The sequence below is a fragment of the Felis catus genome, chromosome D2 (assembly GCF_018350175.1).
Source record: "Felis catus isolate Fca126 chromosome D2, F.catus_Fca126_mat1.0, whole genome shotgun sequence".
Classification (NCBI taxonomy): domain Eukaryota; kingdom Metazoa; phylum Chordata; class Mammalia; order Carnivora; family Felidae; genus Felis; species Felis catus.
The window spans coordinates 56307491-56320879 of record NC_058378.1 but is presented as its reverse complement, the minus strand read 5'-3'; the positions used below and the strand labels follow the sequence as shown (position 1 = coordinate 56320879).

The following is a 13389-nucleotide window of genomic DNA, read 5'->3' as shown; positions in this document are numbered from 1 at the left end:
GATGGACATTTGGGCTCTTTCCATACTTTGGCTGTTGTCAGTAGTGCTGCCATAAACATTGGGGTGCATGTGTCCCTTCGAAACAGCATACCTGTATCCCTTGGATAAGTACCTAGTAGTACAATTACTGGGTTGTAGGGTAGTTCTATTTTTAATTTTTTGAGGAACCTCCATACTGTTTTCCAGAGTGGCTGCACCAGCTTGCATTCCCAGATTTCAGTATAGTCTTGTTCCTTATCCTTGAATGAATTATCTGAGCTCTTTTTCTTTCCATCTTCGGACTTAAAGGAGGGGCTGTCTGATTGAGGCAATTTGGGTGTTTGAGTTATGTGTGTCTAAATATTTTTACCTAACCTATATATCCATGAATCAAAGCTAAGTATAAGTTATTTTTGAAGGATACATTGTTTTGTATCAATTATACCTTTTGTGGCTTTCATTTTTTAAAATAAGAAATATTAAGTCTTTTTATATTGACAGTTCTACTTTCAGGAGAGAGAAATGCATTACAGAAATAAGCCAGGTTCAGGGTGCCTGGTTGGCTTAGTTGGTTGAGCGTCCAACTTTGACTCAGGTCATGATCTCATGGTTCCATTAGTGCGTTCGAGTCCTGCATGGGGTTCTCTGCTGTCAGCGCAGAGCCTGTTTTGGATCCTCTGTCCCCCTCTCTCTGCACCTCCCCGGTTTGTGCTCTCTCTCTCAAAAATAAACAGTTAAAAAAAAAAGAAAAAAAAAAGAAGCCAGGTTCATATTTTACCAAGAAGATTTTTTAATTTTTATAAAAAAATTTTAATGTTTTTTAATTTATTTTTGAGAGACAGAGCAGGGGAGGGGCAGAGAGAGAGAGGGAGACACAGAATCCGAGGCAGTCTCCAGGCTGTCAGCTGTCAGCACAGAGCCCAATGTGGGGCTCGAACCCACGAACCATGAGATTGTGATCTGAGCTGAAGTCGGACACTTAACTGACTGAGCCACCCAGGTGCCCCTTACCAAGAAGATTTAGAGCAAGGGTTCTTGAGCTGTTCCTGTGGACCTTCTAAAGACTCTGATAAAGTTCCTAGTATTGTTAATGTTATTTCATTTGTAGATGCCTATGTACGTTTTTTTGGAGGACAGAATATATAGTTTTGTTAGATTCTCAAAAATGTTAGTGATTCAGTTGTGCCTGGCTGACTTGGTAGAGCATGCAACTCTCTCTCTTTTTAATGTTGATTCCTTTTTGAGAGAGAGAGAGAGAGAGACAGAGAGGGAGAGAGCATGAGCGGTAGAGGAGCAGAGAGAGAGGAGGGCACAGGATCCAAAGTGGGCTCCACACTGAGAGCAGTGAGCCGGATGCGGGGCTCAAATTCACGAACTCCGAGATCTTGACCTGGGCTGAAGCTGAACGCTCAACCAACTGAGCCATCCAGGTGTCCTGAGAATGCGACTTTTGATCTCAGGGTCGTGAGTTCAAGCCCCATGTTGGACGTGGAGCCTACTTAAAAATTAAAAAAAAAAAAAATGTTAAGGATTCAGAATAGTGGGAGCCCACAGATAATGAGCACCTTTGATTGGGTTAGGCAGTGGCATTTTCGCTTTGCCCTCCCCTTAGTCATTTCCTCCATCTTGAAAAGCCTTCCTTGGCTGTCATGATGATATCCTATTCTTATTCTCCTTCCTTGTTAATTCTTTTCCACTTCTGTGGTGGCTTACTGTTGCTGGTCTACCTCTGCTTCCTGTTTTTAAGTGATCTGTCTTGAGTTCCCTGCTTGTCTCTGCTCTTGCTTTTTCCCTCTCAGCAGCTTGGGCTAATCCACCGCTCTATTCTCTCTTTAGGATAACTGCTGCCAGACCTGCATCTCCAGATCTGAATTCTCTTCCAGTTTCCAAGGACACAAATCCACTTACCTGCTGTCTGATTCTTTTAATGCAATGAATATAACTAAATTTTTTTAATAGTTATTTGGAAATCTTTATTCGTATTTTTTTCCCATAATTAATTAGATTTTATTCAAAATTCTTTGGATTAAAAACTGCTGTGAAAAGTTACAAATTTTCAAGTTATACATCGAAGCTCCAGGTTTCTCCTGTTTAAATCTTAGCCAAAAATGCTATAATAGAAAGTACTGTGAAGTTTTCTTTTTTTTTCCTGATTTTATTTTTTATTTTTTAAAATTTACATCCAAATTAGTTAGCATATAGTGCAACAATGATTTCAGGAGTAGATTCCTTAGTGCCCCTTACCCATTTGGCCCATCCCCCCTCCCACAACCCCTCCAGTAGCCCTCTGTTTGTTCTCCATATTTATGAGTCTCTTATGTTTTGTCCCCCTCCCTGTTTTCATATTATTTTTGTTTCCCTTCCTTTATGTTCATCTGTTTTGTCTCTTAAAGTCCTCATATGAGTGAAGTCATATGATATTTGTTTCTCTGACTAATTTCACTTAGCAAAATACCATCCAGTTCCATCCACGTGGTTGCAAATGGCAAGATTTCATTCTTTTTGATTGCTGAGTAATACTCCACTGTGTGTGTGTGTGTGTGTGTGTGTGTGTGTGTGTGTGTATACATATATACATGTGTGTGTGTGTATATATATATACAGATATATATATACACACACCACATCTTCTTTATCCATTCATCCATCAATGGACATTTGGGCTCTTTCCATACTTTGGCTGTTGTTGATAGTGCTGCTATAAACATGGGGGTGCATTTGTCCCTTCGAAACAGCACACCTGCATCCCTTGGATAGATGCCTACTAGTGCAGTTACTGGGTCATAGGGTAGTTTTGTTTTTAGTTTTTTGAGGAACCTCCAAACTGTTTTCCAGAGTGGCTGTACCAGCTTGCATTCCCAATATAACTAGATTTTTTGATGGTGATTTTATAAAAGGAACAAATATTATTTGAGGGAAATAATGTAATTTAATTATCATCATCAAGAACACACTCCAGGAGCGCCTAGGTAGCTCAGTCGGTTGAGCATCTGACATGATTCTGGCTCAGGTCATGATCCCAGGGTCATGGAATTGAGCCCTGCATCAGGCTGAGTGTGGAGCCTGCTTAAGATTCTCTCTTTTTCTCATTCTGCCCCTCCTACCCACCTTACATGCACCTGCGCTTTCTCTCTAAAATTAAAAAGAAAAAAAAAAAAAAAGAACACTCTCTCCAAAGAGATTTATTTAGCAGAGGGTTTCTCAACCTGCTTCTGTGGACATTTTGGGTCAGATAATTGTTTGTTGTATGAGCTACCCTGTACATTGTACCATGGTTAGCAACATCCCTTAGTCTCTACCCATTAGATGCCAGTAGCACCCTTCCCCCTGTTTTGACAACCCAAAATGCCTCCAAACATTGCCAAGTGTCCTCTGGGGACCCCCAGATGAGAATTGCTGATGTAGCACTTCCTTATTAATGAGCATTACTTTCAGTAGTTAGAATCTTACCCATTCTTCAAAGCCTAACCTGAACCACACATCTCCCCTTTGAAACCTTCTTTGGCTAACCCAGCCAGATGTGCATTTTCCTTTGGATTCTTGTGGACACTACTAAAATGTTGACATTTAGTATGATTTATCGTCATTATTTACTTCACTTGTATCATCTAATATCTGTAGCTAGTTTCTTTTCTGAAAGACAGGGCCAGACTTAAGAATATATTTGTGGTCTCCTGTCTCCTGTTCTTTTTCTCCCAGTAATGACATCTAGTAGGCATTTAGTAAACATTTGCTGGTGAGAGGCGTAGTAGTGGTAAGAACATGAGCTCTGCATTCAGTTAGGCTTTGGTTCATTTCCCAGCTTTGCTGCTCAATAGCTATTTATCTTGGGGCAAGTTAACTTGTGTAGGCTTCAGATTCTTCACCTGTAAAATGGCAAGAGTGTTATCTCATGCACAAATTGTTATGAAGATAAATGAGATAAGGTATATAAGAAACTCAGAGCAGTAAAGTGGTAGCTGTTATTGTCATTACATTTTTTAATTTAGTTTAATTTAGTTTAATTTAATTTATTTTAATCTTTATTTTTTGAGAGGTGGGGGAGGGGCAGAGAGAGAGGAAGACACAGAATCCGAAGCAGGCTCCAGGCTCTGAGCTGTCAGCACAGAGTCTGATGTGAGGCTCAGACTCACGAACCATGAGATCATGACCTGAGCCGAAGTTGTATGCTTAACCAGTTGAGCCACCCAGGTGTCCCAAGTTGTTACAATGAACTGAGATTAGGGCAAGTGGACAAAGTGATGTTTATTTGATAGAGAGTCAGAAATTCTCAAGCTATTGAACCTTCAGTTTGTAGAAATATTAAGTGTAGATTCTCTAGCTTTTAGGTGGGATGTTTGCAAACAGAAATGTTTATAAATGTGCTTAATGTTCTTGTTTTTCTTTCAGCCTAGGGTTCCCCTGAAGGATCCAGAGTTCTCCTGTTGTCCACCCAGAATTTTCTCTTTCGTGGGCCAGGCATCATTACCGCTCATGGAGAAGCTTGGACTTGCAGGCTGCTTGCTGCATTTTGAATTGTGAGAGTCACCTAATCCTGTGACCTGACTGACACCTCTAACCCCACTCACTGGATAATGTCTATAGACTCTGCCTACTGAATGAGTGCTGGCATCTCTCTCTTTCTCTCTCTTTGAAAATATCATGGGGAAACTGAACTAGCCAACCAGCTCGCACAGCGCAGTAAATGGGCGGGACCAGGTGGGCTTCAGCGCTCATTCCATGTATTTGTTCAGGCAGATATTATTTTTAAAAATATGAAAGTTGTGCTCAACTGTCAGTGATTTTTTTAAAAAGTACTGTCAATCCTAGTGGGTTGATACTATTTTTAACTGATATTCGGGGCTTTTCTCTGTTTTGTTAGTGTTGGGGGTATTTTGGTTGTTTCTTGTTTGTTTCTTGTTGTCTTTTTTAAAGCCATTTTTCGGATAGGTACTCTAAATTGCCTCTAAGACAGGTGTCTTTCCCTTCTTTTTCACCTTAAGCTTTGGGAAAGCTCTTTGTCTCATGCGGCTGTGCTCCTCAATATCATTTGTGTCCAAAGAACTTAACAGCTTTCCCAGAAATTTACAAATTATTTCTTGGGCCTGAGATTGCAGGGTATTTGGCCTGTGGCATTGAAAAGGGAGAATTCAGAATGATAGAATATTTTAACAACTGTCATTTGTTAAACTTTGTCTCTTCCTCCCTCCTTGCATCTCTCCCTCCTTCCCTCTCTTCCCCTTTCCTCAGTGATGCCAAAGTAATTGTGTGGTTGCTGAACTCGTCTCCTTCATTCAGTCTCCTCTCACCTAAAACATCTCTGGTGCCAGTACTTCTGTGCCAAATCACTGTGACTCAAGGAAAGTCACTGACGGCTTAATAGAGGTTTGCTGATACATCTGAATGTAGTGGAAGCTCTGGAGTGTGACTAGGATGGGGCCAGCTGGCTTTATGACCGTGGTGACTCCTTGTGGACGGGATTATATTGCATCCTTCTAAGGGATGGTGTGTGCGGGCTGGACTGTCTCCTGAGAGCAAGCTGGAGCCACAGGGAGGAAGCCAGCATCACTCTGCAGGGCTGGGAGGATTTAAAGGAGCATGTTCTCCTTTGGAAGCAGTTAAGGCTTATCGCCAGTGCTTGAGGAGGGTTGCTGCGCTGTCCCCTCCTCGTCAGGATGGGCAAGGGAGTGGTCTGGAGGTGGGGCTGGGGCTTTGACCTGGTTGGGGATGTTCACGTGCTGTGTGTTGGAGGTGAGCGGTGGCATGGCTTTGATCCGGTGTGTGGACTCACCCGGAGAGCGTTGTGTGGCCGGCGAGGACGTTCGGAGCGGGCCTGCTCTATTAAGCTGCGCGGCCGCTCTTGCCCTGTGCTGGAGCTGAGTCAGGCTCTGTGCGGAAGCAGTTGCCCGGCAAAGTATGATTTGCTGACTATCTTCAAACTATTGAAAAGGCTGCGTTTCTCCTGAAACGGAAGATGACTCTGCGGGGAGCAGGCTTCGGTTTTGTGTCCAGGTGTCAGTCCTCTCTTCCGTGCCTCCTGTTTCATTTGCTGCTGTAACAGCAGTAGTGAAGGGAAATGTAAAATTTGGCTTTCCAATTCAATGGATTGTGAACGGTAGATGGTGAGGAGTATAAACCTGCGTAGAATCCCTTTTCTCTAAAACAGTTTTATGTCATTCTTAAAAATATTTTTAGCAATTTCACTTATGTAGATTTCTATTTGGCTTTTTTCTTATTGAGAAAATAAGCACCAGCTACCAGTGAATGCAAACAGACGCTGCTTTCAGTATGACCAGACTGAAGTAATGCTCTCCCTTAACTCTGTAGTTCGTTTCTTTATTTGTCTAAATGTTTCATCCCAGAGTGGCGTGGTTGGTTAAACATGCCTGGCATCAGGTGGAGACAGCAGGGCAGTGACCTGATAGCTCCCTCTCATCAGGTTTGTTCTGGCGTTCTATTTGAGGAAGGTGGCTGAGATTTAGGAGACTTTCTTTGGTTGGATGGAATTGATACCCCAGGGTAGTGTTCTGGCACCAGGATGGTGAGAAAGATGCTTGCCACACGCACATGCTTTTATATAGCTCGCTTCCTTGGGCAATTTATGTGTGTATTCGGGTATGTGTGTTTCATTTAAGTTATTTATTAAATATACTTTCCCTTGCTTAAAGGGTGTGATAGGTAATTTTTTAACAGAAGCTGTGATCCAGTTGGAATCCAAATTTGAGAAATAAACAGCATAACCTTCTGCCTTATAATATGTAAGCATTCTAATCCTGTGGAATCTTACGGAGAACTCAAAGACAAAGCCCTTTGTCATTTGCCACAGAAGGGTACTGTCTCCCTTCTGACTTGGTGGGCGGGTATTCTTGAGCCAGTATTTAACAGTTTTTTAATCTATAAGATGTTTTTTTAATCTGTTATGTTTATTTTTCATGTTGGAACAGTCTCTTTGGAAATGCCTCTTCTTATGATTTTTAAGATTTCATTTCTTTCTGGGGTCAGTTGAGATGGATTCTGATACGTCAGTGCAGGGCAGTGTATTTGTGCCAGTGGGCATGAGCATGGAAACACAGAGCACTGCCTTGATTCACATCACTGGGTGAATCAGTGAAAACCATAGTCACTGGGGTTTCTAACCTTTTATAATGACAGACTTTTGCACTGGGACCAGTGAGTCTGGTTTGAAAAACTCCACTGCCACAGCGAAAGAAGATTAGAAGATACTGATGATACCTGAGTGCCAAAACATGTCAAAGGAGATGGTTGTTTACAAATCGTAACTGAAGCGGCAGTTGGTCCTCCATACACTCTTCACCCTGAATATCTTTCTAGGGTCTGTCGGGAATGACAAGGGAGCACCCTTGGGAAATGGAGCAGTGCAGGGCTGTTGACGGCGATGACCACTGCAGAGGCAGCCCTTTGTGGGTCTGTGAGGAAGCCAGCAGATCCCAGAGTGTCGGAGCAGAGCCTTTCCTCCCGGATAGCAGTGTTTTTGTGCAGCTTCCCTCGCAGGAGCCTCTGTTAGGATATGGTTTAAAATACTGCCTCCTAGGAGAAGCTGTGGTCATCGCAACTTTGCCTCGCAGTGACCAGCTGTGTGGCCCATGCTTACCTGGGGCAGCCATCTTTGGGAATGGACTTCTCTAGACTCTTGCTGCTTCCTTACTTCACACAGGGCCTCACGCAAATGCTGGAAGGTCTTTTCTAAGTAGATTTCCCTTTTCCCAGGGAGAACCTCATCCCTGTCCCCTCCACCCTGAAGCTTTTGTACTGAAGACAAGACCTTGATCTAAACCTGGATACCGGCATTTGGCAAGATTGCTCTAGAATCTGGGGAAGATTGGGGTTCCTAAGATGCACAAGCTTTTCAAACCAGTGGTAATTAACCCAATCTAAAACTCCCCAGGGAAAAGCTAGCTTCCCTAGCAGCCAATGCGAACGTGTAGTGGAGAGTCAGTGCAGGGGCTAGTGAGGAGGTGGGGTGGTGATAGTCTGAGCGCTTGCGTTGCCATGGAAGCTGGAGTGTGCGAGGCCACAGCCTGGGGGCTAGAGAGCCATTGAGCAGAGCACTCGCCCACACTTGCTGGGAGCCTGGCAGAGCCTATTGGGAAAAAACGCTCCTGCCGCCCGGGGCCCTTCATAGCAGGGGTTGCCCTCCCATTCTCCCTGAGCTCCCTCAACACGGAAACAAGGTTTCTCAACTGTTTCACCATTTTTTGTATATCATTCTTATTTGACTATATATCGGATAGATCTATGTAACTGTAAAGAAACAACCATATGCACTGTCTTTTTTATTCATGTAATATTCTGAAATTAAATCTTTTGTTTCATATCCATAGGCTTTGACTGGTCTCTTAATTCCAATTTTCACTGATAGATTGTCTTAAGGAGAGATTGCTTCTTAAAAATTTTTTTCTCCTTAGTTTTATTGAGATATTGACAAAGAGGTTGGCCTCTTATTCTGAGGAATATGAAACCTGTCTAAGAAAATCACCTCTGGCTTGTTTTCTAGCTGAGTAGATGAAGTTCACAGGGAGTGGGGCTTTTGGCTGATAAGAAATGGGATTGGAACCTCTGGGAAGTCTGAGCTTTCTGGCGTCCTGTGGTTGAGTCTAGAATGTTTTGCACAGATTCAGTCTCTCACATGATTTTATTTCCTCGTGTAAAGATAAGGAATGATGGGGTACCTGGCTGGCTCAGTTGGTGGAGCATGTGACTCTTGATCTCAGGGTTGTGGGTTCAAGCACCACATCAGGCGAAGAGATTACTTAAAATCTTAAAAAAAAAAAGGGAATGACGGTTATAATGACAGTAAAAAACGATTGATATTTTCATCTAGGGTAACAAGTTGAGGTGTTTAGACAACCTGGTTGAAATGTTTCTGCCACTTATGATGTATATGACCTTGGGGATGTACCCTCATCTGTCAGGTGGGGATAATGGCATCTTGTCTCAATAATGCTCTGCTTTCAGATGTAAGGGCTTGGCAGAAAAGTCTTTTTTTATTTATTTTTATTTTTTTTAATGTTTACTTTTGAGAGAGAGGGAGAGACAGAGGCACGAGTAGGGGAGGGGCAGAGAGAGGGAGACACAGAATCTGAAGCAGGATCCAGGCAATGAGCTGTTAGCACAGAGCCCGATGCAGGGCTCGAACTCACGAACCGTGAGATCATGACCTGAGCCAAAGTCGGACGCTTAACCAACTGAGCCACCCAGGTGCCCAATTTATTTTCTTTTTTGAAGTATTGAATTTATTTTTTATTTTTAAAAATTTACATCCAGGGGCGCCTGGGTGGCGCAGTCGGTTAAGCGTCCGACTTCAGCCAGGTCACGATCTCGCGGTCCGTGAGTTCGAGCCCCACGTCGGGCTCTGGGCTGATGGCTCAGAGCCTGGAACCTGTTTCCGATTCTGTGTGTCCCTCTCTCTCTGCCCCTCCCCCGTTCATGCTCTGTCTCTCTCTGTCCCAAAAATAAAATAAAAAAACGAAAAAAAAAAAAAATAAAAATAAAAATAAAAATTTACATCCAAATTAGTATATATTAGTGAAGCAATGATTTCAGTAGATTCCTTAATGCCCTTTACCCATATAACCCATCCCCCCTCCCACAACCCCTCCAGCAACCCTCAGTTTGTTCTCCATATTTATGAGTCTCTTTTGTTTTGTCCCCCTTCCTGTTTTTATATTATTTTTGTTTCCCTTCCCTCATGTTCATCTGCCCCAATTTTTTTTTAATGTTTATTTTGAGAGAGAAAAAAGTGCAAGTGGGGGAGGGGCAGAGAGAGGAAGAGAGAGAATTCCAAGCAGGCTCCATGCTGTTAGTGTGGCTCGAACCCACAAAACATGAGATCATGACCTGAGGTGAAACCAAGAGTCGGACACTTAATTGACTGAGCCACCCAGGTGCCCCTCGCAAGAAGTTTTAGTCTGGGGTCTGTGATTGTGCTTTGGAACATTGTTTGCCCTTGTAATTCTATGTAAAATTTCGTGTACGTTTGAATTTTTCTAAGGGAAAGATTTTGTAGCTTCCACAAGAATCCCAGAGGAGTCCTTGACCACTAAAATACCAAGAACCACGAGACTTCCACTCTGCCTGGCAGATGGCAAGTATTCATTAGATGTTAATTCTCTCTCTGTCTCTGCCAAGAATACATTTTATAAGCAGCAGGTTATTGATGCTGACATAGTTATTTTTGATAACAAAGGAGTTACTTAAATCTGTACTGAAATAAAACCACTGCAGTTGTCTTTACTCCATTACCTACCCATGTGCTCCTTGTTTGCCATGTAGGCTCCCTGGGTGCTGCACAGAACTGTCTGTCCCTCTCCCCAGCCCCCAGGGGCCAACTCATATATTATTTACTGTAAAGAAAGGAGCCATATCTTTTTCCAGAGAGTGAATCATGGAGAGACTCATAGATAGCACATGGGAAACTGAGTAATGCAAAAGAAAAGAAAAAGGTGTGGAGGAGACAAGAGTTATTTTGAAAAATAGGAGGAGGTTCAAAATGCCTAGTACAGTGCTGGGCACATTATCAATACTTGAATTGTAGAAAGGAATGAAGAAGCAAGATATGCATTAAATAGCAGAAAGGGAAGATGGGAAACAGAACTGGGAAAAGGTTTCCTTAGCCTCCCCTTCCTCCTGGGCTAGTTCTGTGGCCTCTGTCCCCTGGGGTGGGCTGCCCGCTTTTTGCTCCTACCTACATCTCTGAATTAAAAGCATACGGTGGGGGTGCCTGAGTGGTTCAGTTGTTTGATCGTCCGACTTCGGCTCAGGCCATGATCTCACAGTTTGTGAGTTTAAGCCCTGCAACGGGCTCGTGGCTGTCAGCGCAGAGCCTGCTTGGGATCCTCTGTACCCCTCTCTCTATGCCCCTCCCTTGCTCTCACTGTCTCAAAAAATTAAAAAATGAAAAATAAGTAAAGGCATATGGCGGTGGGGATGGTAAGGAGCCTGAACCCCAGGCTAGAGGGTTGTGGTGTGGAGTTCATCATGATTGTTTAGATGTTTTTAAGTCTCAGCCCCTTAATTTCTCCATGAAAAGCAAAAACAAAAATTGGGGTGGAGCAATGGCCAAGATTTGTTCCAACTTGATCATTAATATCTTTTTTTTTTTTTAGCGTTTATTCATTTTAGAGAGACAGAGAGTGAGCAGGGGAGGGGGAGAGAGGGAGACACAGAATCCAAAGCAGGCTCCAGGCTCTGAACTGTCAGCACAGAGCCTGACGTGGGGCTCGAACCCACAAACTGTAAGATCATGACCTGAGCCAAAGTCAGATGCTCAACCGACTGAGCCACCCAGGCACCCCGATCATTAGTATCTTTTATCAGCAGCATCTGGTGCCCAGACCCCAAGTCTTCTACCTTGGAACCAGGATGGAGGTTAGCAGGAGGAGCCACTGGTGTCATTGCTAGCTTCCGCTTTCGTTCCCAGAAATAAGCCTTTTAAAATTTGTGGTGCCTTGGTACTGAGGGCTGCTTAATTCAGTTGAACCACAGAGAAAAGAAACAGACTGTCTAAAGGTTGTTAGTGCAGAAGCCGTTCGTCAACATTGGTCTAGGCAAGTAGAGGTTGCTTTTAAGAGCTGCTCCTGTCCATGAACTTCCCAATTTCCCATACTGAAATAAGACTATGGTAGGGGCTCTAAGGAGGTCAAGCCTCCTGTGAATGAAACACTAATGCCACCATTTATCAAGTACTTACAATGTACGAAGCCTCGTGCTAGCCAATGAATGCCTTATCTCACTAAAGTCACACATGTCTGTAAAGTATTGTTCTCTCCAATTTTATAATAGGAGACATAGGAAGGGTTTAATGTATCCAATGTCAGCTAAAAAGCAGTAGAGTCAGGATTAGCATGCAGGGCTGCCTGACTTCAAGAACTGTGGTCTCATACAGGAGTTACACACCCAGTGTCTAAAAGAGCCAGGAGGGAAATACAAGGTTGTGAAAACAACTGCTTCAAGAGATTGAAAAACGGCATAGGAGCCAAATACAACGCCTCCACAGCCTGGATTTGGCCCACGAGCTCCACTCGGCATCCTCTGGGTGACACTGCTGCGCATCTCCTGGCGGGGCCCTGGGTCTGCGTAGGACGTTCTCCTGAGCTTCTCAGTGCTGGCTCTGGGAGACAGGAGGCGTGCCTGTCAGGAATGGCATTCGGATGCAGGAGGGGGGTGTCCACCATAACCACCCCCTTCCCCTGGCTGCTGGGAACTGCTCATTTCTTTGCTCTCTCACGGGCACTGTTGGATATGGTAGCCCCTCATCTTAAAAGGATATCGAGAACCTGAAATATGGCAGTCTGAACTGCGATGTGCTCTCCGTGTGAAATACACCCCAGAATTCAAAGCCTTAGTAAGGAAAACAGCATGTGAAAATGTCTCCATTTTTATAAGAATTACATGTTGAAATGATATTTTGGACATACTGGGCTAATAAATTATACCACTAAAATGAATTTTACTTGTTTCTTTTTTTCACCTTTTTAATTAACATGGTCACTGGAAAAGGTTAATTTACGTAAATGGCTCATGTTATATTGCTGTGTTCCAGAGTCTCTGGGGCTCTAATCCTAAGCTGTCCCTTCTTTCCCAGAACCTACTCCTCAACTCCAGTGGCATCTGTGGCCACATCTTCTCTTTTCCTTTAGTCATGAGACCACCCTGGAGAGGGGAGGGAAGGTCACAGGAAAGGTGGTAAAAGGTTTAGCCGCCGGCTTCTCTGGGATTGGCTCCTGCCTGCTATGGCTGGCCATGGGAATGCCTCTGCTCCTGGTGTGCACAGCCCTGGGGGCTGCTGGGATTTGCTACAAGGAGACTTCAAGTCAGGGTGTGCACTGAGCACGGCCTGCTTCTCCCAGAGGCGATGCTGCCCTTCAGTGTTTGTCCGTGTTGTGATCCATCAAGATCTTTTTTAAGTTAATGAATTCATAATAAGGTGTGTGTGTGTGTGTGTCCTGTAGTTTCTATATGGATAAAAATGTAGCTGTAAAGTGTAGAAACTGAAATTTGCGGGTGTTAAGGGTCTTCATCTTCCCAAATGCAGGGAACTAGTGATGAATTCTCTAAAAGCAAAGGAAGAGGAAGTTGTGCTGGTCAGAGCAGGAAAGAAAACGTTAAAAATGTAACCTCCTTCCTCATGACCAACTGTCTTGGGCATAAAACACCCATTAATTTTTCTGTTCAGCTTACAGGCCTGGGGCCAGGGCCTTCTGCCGGCCCAGATGAAAAGCCACTGGGATTTACCGGAAACCTAATCACCCAGTAATCCAGGCTTTATTAAGTACTTTAATGTAACTGGAATTGACCATTAATGAGAGGTCTTGTACTGCAGCCACTTCTTGAACGCTTGCTGTGGGAATTGTGTGCCATGAACCAGGAAGAGGAGGAGAATGGAGAGGAGAGGCAAGGCCGTCTTTTTTG

At 43.6% G+C, this 13389-nt stretch overlaps 1 protein-coding gene and 1 non-coding gene across 5 annotated transcripts in view; one reads left to right on the top strand and one right to left on the bottom strand.

The window, feature by feature from the left end:
* ARHGAP19 (Rho GTPase activating protein 19) overlaps nucleotides 1-8297 on the top strand; it is a 79901-nt gene extending 71604 nt beyond the window's left edge. For all 4 annotated transcript variants that reach the window (XM_045040510.1, XM_011287496.4, XM_045040511.1 and 1 more), the window contains one exon: nucleotides 4369-8297. In XM_045040510.1, coding sequence (XP_044896445.1) covers nucleotides 4369-4373 — 5 coding nt within the window. In that variant the 3' untranslated portion in view covers nucleotides 4374-8297. The remainder of the gene's footprint in view (nucleotides 1-4368) is intronic.
* Nucleotides 8298-11183: 2886 nt separating this feature from the next.
* TRNAQ-UUG lies at nucleotides 11184-11268 on the bottom strand. The gene has a single exon. It is a non-coding gene; the product is annotated as a tRNA-Gln (tRNA).
* Nucleotides 11269-13389: the final 2121 nt, after the last annotated feature.